The sequence below is a fragment of the Halichoeres trimaculatus genome, unplaced genomic scaffold, assembly GCF_033239565.1.
Source record: "Halichoeres trimaculatus isolate MK-OKI-2021-1 unplaced genomic scaffold, fHalTri1.1 fHalTri1_scaffold_15, whole genome shotgun sequence".
Classification (NCBI taxonomy): Eukaryota; Metazoa; Chordata; class Actinopteri; order Labriformes; family Labridae; genus Halichoeres; species Halichoeres trimaculatus.
This window is the reverse complement of record NW_027437193.1, coordinates 1,332,951-1,339,704: the sequence shown is the minus strand read 5'-3', so window position 1 is coordinate 1,339,704 and position 6,754 is coordinate 1,332,951. Positions and strand designations below refer to the sequence as shown.

Here is a 6,754-nt window from a genome sequence, read left to right as displayed (position 1 = left end):
TTCAACAAATTTTACAGCACAAAAAATTTCATGAAAATACTAAAATATTTCTGATGGATGCAAAACCATGACGGATAAAAACTCATTTTATTCACAAAAAAAAAAAAAAAATCAAATACATAAAATTATTTTCTGTGTTTCACATAATTAATTTTTATTTTATTTTTTAAAGATACTTCTTTTCTTAATAAAAAAGTCTTTTATTTCATATATTTTGGTCATTTGTGAGTGTGTGTTTTTTGATACATTTTTTTGTTGTTGTTCAAAATAATATTTTTTATGTTTGTTGTTTTTTAATGTTTATGTCAAGAATATAATTTTGAGTTTGTGCAACATTTGTTTTGTTTGAATAAATGGTTTTATGCTTCATGAAGATGTTTGTTTTACGTTAGAGGTCAAATTTTGTGAAATACTTCCTACTTTCGATTTAATTACTTTTTTCTCCAATGTCTTACAATGAATTTGTTATCTTGTTAAATTTTTCTGCATTTTGTTAAACATTTGAGTGTTCTGTAGAAAATAAAAAGTCGTTGTTATATGTTTGAGTGTTTTAAGAAGATGTATTTGTCTCATTTTTTGGCCACTGGCACCAAACTTGTGTTTGCTCTGATGTTGTTAGTGGTTTTTGCTCTCTCTCCCTCCTGTGTGTGTTTGCAGATCCTATGTGTAACCATGGTAGCATTGTTCACACTCATGATTTCAGATGTTAATATCCTGTAGCATGATGCTAACCAGTGCTATGACCAGTGTTCCCCATGAGTTCAGGAGAAGTACACAAGGACGACATGATTGTGTTGCGGTGTGAGCTAAGAAGAGACAAAATCAACACGTCCTTCCATCCATGGTTATAGCGTAATCTAAGATCTATCTCCAGTAAGATGGACAAGCTAGCCGTGCTAACCCAGAGGGCAGAGAAGCATCATGCTATTCACAGAGTCTTGGATGTGTTTTTTATTGTTGACACCTCTATTATTCTGTTTATGTATTCTTGGATTATTGCACTGTACATTTTCTTGTACTGACTCTGAATTTCTTCTTGGGGATTAATACAGTACATTCTATTCTAGTCTAAAAAATAACATCAAATAAAAATAGATTTATGAATAATAAATTCAATTCAATTATTAAACAAGCTCAAATATAACAGGTCACTGATCCACGTAGGTTAGCAGCCACAGTAGCTGTAAAGTGACTGGTATCTGGTTCACAGTACAATCATTCAAAGCTGTTATGTTTTTTGCTAAATAAAATAATCTTGTGCTCAATAATAATAATAATAATAATAATAATAATAATAATAATAATAATAATAATAATAATAATTATTATTATTATTATTATTATTATTATATTAATAATAATGATAATAATGATAATAATAATAATAATAATAATAATAATTATTATTATTATTATTATTATTATTATATTAATAATAATGATAATAATAATAATAATAATAATAATAATAATAATAATAATAAAAATGTGCTGCCCTGATAAAACAAGTGATTTTAAGCCAGTTACTTCATCCGAATTTATAATCATAGAGCTGTGAATACACACAACGAAAACAACATTTCCTAAAATACATCATTACAGTGACTATCACAGCTTTTTTATTCTGAACCACATGAAGATGATGCTGTTATCACAAGAAAAGTAGATCGGTTGTTTTAAGATTTAGAAAAGAACAGTCAGGATTTTAAGAAACTGCCTAGAAACAGAGTAAGTTGATGCATGTCCACTCAGGGCTACCGTACGTCTGAGTATTTTGATGTTCCAGCTAAAGCTAGTTTTTTTTGTTTGTTTTTATCAGTTCGGCTTTCAGAGCCTGTGAAAGTCCCTCACTCACACCAACATGTGGGAATGTTCATTGCATCACTATGAAGGAATCTGAAATGATGCTACGCTCCCTGTAGGGAAGCACTCCAGAGCAGCCTGGAAAACACAGACGGGGGAAGGCCCAGGCTCTCCGTCACCAGCAGGACCAGTTTCAGGAGACGGGGTCGGCCTGTCCTCTGTGATCGTTGTACTTCCTGCTTGGACGAGTCAGTGGGTGAAGTTTTACAGCATGTGGTCGGTGAAGGAGAAGAGTGGAGATTCTGATAATGTGACCATGAGGAAGAGGAGGTGGAATAATGCAAACGAAGGGAGCAAACAGTGGAACTGTGACCAGAGCGAAGTATACGACAGTAATGTCGGGAATTCTCCAGATGTGTCTCCGGTTGGCCTAAGCCCCGGGCGCTTCTCAGGACTTCCAGACTAGGGATGGGAATTGATAATGCCCTTATTGATTCTGCTTATCGATCTGATCATTTATCGATTTCCTTATCAATTCCTGTTGTGGATTTTCTTGGTACAAAAAGTAGCTTTACAGGTTTTCTGTGTCAACAACATTTAATTGAGTTTATACTGTAAGTGAATAAAATGTAACTGGTCCCTGAGTCTGGATATTTCTGGACATAATTTAACAGAAACAGGTAAAAATTTCACACAATGTGACGTTGATGTGCTGTGTTGTAATATATTAATAATTCAAGTAGGCCATCTAGTGTCTCAAAGTGGTTATAGCAATGGTTTAAGTTGTTTGGAACCTTTCTGTCAGCCATTAGCCTTTCATTAGCCTGTTAGCTTTTGACATTTGAAATTCTCAGTATTTTTTACAAAGAGTTGATGTGATATGTTTCTGTGATTCTGAAGCTGAAGTTATACTGATGTATGCTAACTGCTAGCATATCAATGCAGTTTCCCATATACGTTAGCATCAAGCTTGTGCTATTTTGTTATTTTGGTAAATAAGGTGATTTATACCATTTCTAATGTACTGAATATGAATCTCCTGAGAGAGAGTGATGAACATTTCTTTATGAAGTCAGTTCTTCAGGAAAACTTCAAGATGAAAATCCTGAATCAGAGTTTTCTTGGGAAACATTAGCTAACTGCTAAGCTAAGCTAGCTGCAGCAGGCTAGTCGACGTAAGGCCCGACGGCTCTGGCACAATGTAAAGAATTGATAAGGGAATCGTTAAGCACAAAGGCTAATGGTATCGATGGATTGAAACATTTATTGATTCTCAACAGGAACTGGTTTTCGGTTCCCATCCCTAGTCCAGACAGCTGGAGTCAGAGACCGAGGAGCTCCCTGTAAAACCTCAGACCTGTTGACTCCTGGTCTGGCTGCGCTCATTATGTCACTTTGTTGTAGTCAGGATAAATACGACCTGGTTTTGGACACGCTTTGTTTTATTTTGGAAGTCACGGGATGTTTCTGTGTACAACTTCCTGTTGACGTGCCAAAGCTCTGTAGGGGGCAATAAGGGCTTGATTAATTTCAGTTTGTGATGACACACAGTGCATACATTACTCTGCACGGACCTGAGCCACCACAGAGTGAGGACAGTAACATTTCCACTGAGCAGCATGGAGCCACCGTTCATCCCGTCTCCTGTCGATGTAATGAGAGCCTGATAGTTTCATTTGACTTCCAAATTCTTGTGTAAACACTCCCGCAGCCTTTGTGTCATCCTTTGATTCAGCAATCTGGTTGGATTCTGTCTGATCTGGATCTGGATCTGGATCTCTGGGACTAAATTTATTTATTTACTTAATTTTTTTTTTTTTTACATCTGAAGTACTGTTTTCTTTGACTGTGGTCGCAGTGACAAACCCTCCCTCGTGCAGCCCCTGAGGATCAGAAAGAGGAGCGCAGACACTGGCTGAAGAGCAGGATGTCCCACAGAGCAGGGCAGGGGAGGGGAGGGCTGAGCTGTCACAGCGCCCTCTTGTGGCTCAGGCTCAAACTCTCCACACTGGATAAAGTCTGAGTTCTTTAAGCTCTGGTTGTTAATTGTTCTGTGGTTGGTTAATGATGGGTAAACTTCTGTGTGCAGCTTCTGTCAGTCAGTCATTATGTATTATGTAATTATTACATCACCTTCTCTTTCAGAGCTACGGTGGCCCTGAAGTTCAACTGCACAAATATTTCATCACCAGGAAAAACATTTCACCAGAAACTAAAACCTTTTCTTCAATTTCATAAAAGTTTCATGAAGTGCAAACATTTTTTTTATAAAAAGCTAAAAGATTCAACAAATCTTACAACATAAAAATATTCCATGAAAATACTAAAAATCAAAAACATAAAATTATGTCTGCATTTCATGTAATTTATTTTTTCTTTTAAAAAAAAAAAAAAAAAAACTTTTTTATTTTATTAATAAAATATCTTTTATTTCATATATTTTGGTCATTTATGTGCGTATCGTTTGATACTTTTTACATTATTTTTTGTTTAAAAGATTTTTTTTGTTGTTTGTTGTTTTGTGATGTTTGTGTCAAGAATATAATTTTGAGTTAGTGCAATGTTTGTTTTGTTTAAATAAATGTTTTAATGCTTCATGAAAATGTTTGTTTTACGTTAATTAGAGGTCAAATTTTGTGAAATACTTTCCACTTTCAATTTAATTACTTTTTTCTCCACATTAATGTTTAATTTCTTAAAATGAATTTGTTGTCTTGTTAAATTTTTCTGCACTTTGTGAAACATTTGAGTGTTCTGTAGAAAAAAAAAGTTGTCGTTATATGTTTGAATGTTTTATGAAGATTTATTTGTCTCACTAATATTTGCTTGTGAAATCTTTGTGTGTCTTTTACTTTCCTTTCTTTTCTTTTCTTTTCTTTCATTTTTTAGTTTTATATGGTATCACATTTTTGGGGTATTCTCTGATTTTTTTTTTAGTTCTTTATTTTCCAGCAATCTTTAATCTTCCTGGAAATGTAGTTTGCTGTGAAATGTTTCTGCATTTTATGAAATACTTTTATGCTTGTGAAATTTAAAAAATGTTTTTTGCTTCATACAATATGACAGTTGGTAAATAACAGTTATATATTTAAGCCATTTTTTATTTGGATGAACAGGAATCTGGTCTTCTTTGTGATTCTTAATCTTTTTTTATTATTTAATTTCTTTTTTCTCTTTTTTTTAAGTGAAACAAAATTTTAAACTTCACTTGTCACGAATCAGAACAGCGAAATATGGAGGAAAAAAAATAAATGTCATTGCAGTACACTACCAGACCAGTAGAGGGCAGTGAGACAACAATGAATACAGTTAAGCAAAAATGACACAAACGACAGTCAATAAAACTTAATCCTCATTCAGACTTAACAACAGAGAGTTTTCAGATATGGTTAAAAAAAATCATTGAGTTGGAAAAAAAAGGTTTTTATTATTTTGGAAAAAAAGTAATTTTATGGAAGGAGGACAGGATGAGGCAGGGATCTGAAGTCATTTTCCAGCTGAAGTTTAAATCACATCCATCACTTTAGCACATTTTAAATTTCAGACCGTGACACAAGAACAGCAGATCACAGGAAGTTTGATTTACACAAGATATTTCTACTCTGTGTAGGAGCTCATATCTTGTGCACAGAGGAAAATATTTCAGCAGATTCACCAGAAATGACGTCAGAGTCTGACTGGGTGTGAGACTCTGAGCTCAGCTGGGTTTATGAGTCCACTGTGAGAAAAACAAAGCTCAACGTTCACATGTGAAACGAAGAAACGCCTCAAACGGCGAGCTCTGTGTGCGGCGTTTTTCCTCCCAGTGAAGTCAACGTCACACAGTAACATCCTCATTAGTGAGCTCTGGAGACCCATTGTCCCACGTGTTCAAAGCAGAGCCGTCCATCTGCTCCGGTCACGGCGGCGTGCAGTCCCACAGCTCGTGGCAGACGCACTGGCAGAACCCGTACACCATGACCACGACCAGGCTGGCGGGCACCAGGCTCACCAGCAGCACGCCCACCGTGGTCCTCTGCATGATGAGCAGGTAGACGCCCATGGGCAGCGAGCTGAAGTACAGCAGGCCCAGCACCCAGACCAGAGCCCGGGCCGAGGTCTGGCACAGGAGCGCCGCGCAGTTCCACACCGTCCACCGCTGTGTGATGGACGCCATGGAGTCCAGGCTGGAGGAGCGGTGGAGGTGGAGGTGGAGGTCCTGGGTGGCGGCAGGGATCGGCGGAGGCTCCATGATGGTAATGACCACAAAGTTTGGCGAGCCCCTGATGGAGGAGTAGGTGGTGGAGGAGGAGGCAGAGGAGGAGGAGGAGGAGAAGGGCGTTGGGTTGGTTCCCATCAGCGAGTTGAGGCGGCGGGGGCTGAGGAGCAGCTCGGTGGTCGCCTCCTGCTGGAGCTGGATATTCCTCCGGTTCCTGCTGTGGAGAGCCAGCGCCGCCACCAGGTTACAATCATCCGCCAAGCTGCTGATGGCCTCACCCGGGAGCCGGGTCACGTAGCGGCAGAACGGACACACCACGGCGTTTGGGGGGGACTCACCCAGGTCCAGGATCTTGGCGAGGCATTTGGCGCACAGGCGGTGACAGCACTCCAGCACCTTCGGCCTGCGACCCCCCAGGTTGTACGCGCAGTAGCAGATCTTACACTCCAGCTCCTCGCCGCTCAGCCCCTCCACGTGGCGGCCTCTCCCGCCATCCTCGGCGCCCTGCTGCTCGATCATCGTCCTGGTCTGACTCCCTCACCGTCCACGGAGACGTCCAACGGCGAGGGACACGAAGAGGTCCCCATAGGGCACGGCAGTGACCACGGCTCACTCCAGGGAAGGTCTGGGGTCCATCGTGGTGGTCCGGCTCGCCCCCGAGAGAGAGTGAGTGAGAGAGAGAGAGAGAGTGAGGGTGAGAGACACAGAGAGAGACTGAGAGAGAGAGACAGTTGATGTGGGACGTCCTTTGTG

At 39.2% G+C, this 6,754-nt stretch overlaps 1 protein-coding gene across 1 annotated transcript; it reads right to left on the bottom strand.

Annotated features, from left to right (window-relative positions):
* Window positions 1-5,597: 5,597 nt before the first annotated feature.
* On the bottom strand, window positions 5,598-6,520 carry rnf182 (ring finger protein 182). Its single transcript, XM_074688532.1, has one exon. The coding sequence runs from the start codon at window positions 6,518-6,520 to the stop codon at window positions 5,702-5,704; it is 819 nt and encodes a 272-aa protein (XP_074544633.1). The 3' UTR covers window positions 5,598-5,701.
* Between the last annotated feature and the right edge of the window lie 234 nt (window positions 6,521-6,754).

Bases quoted from the DNA above. Each gene is read 5' to 3' on its own strand.
- rnf182 (XM_074688532.1), bottom strand. From the start codon at position 6,520: ATGATCGAGCAGCAGGGCGCCGAGGATGGCGGGAGAGGCCGCCACGTG.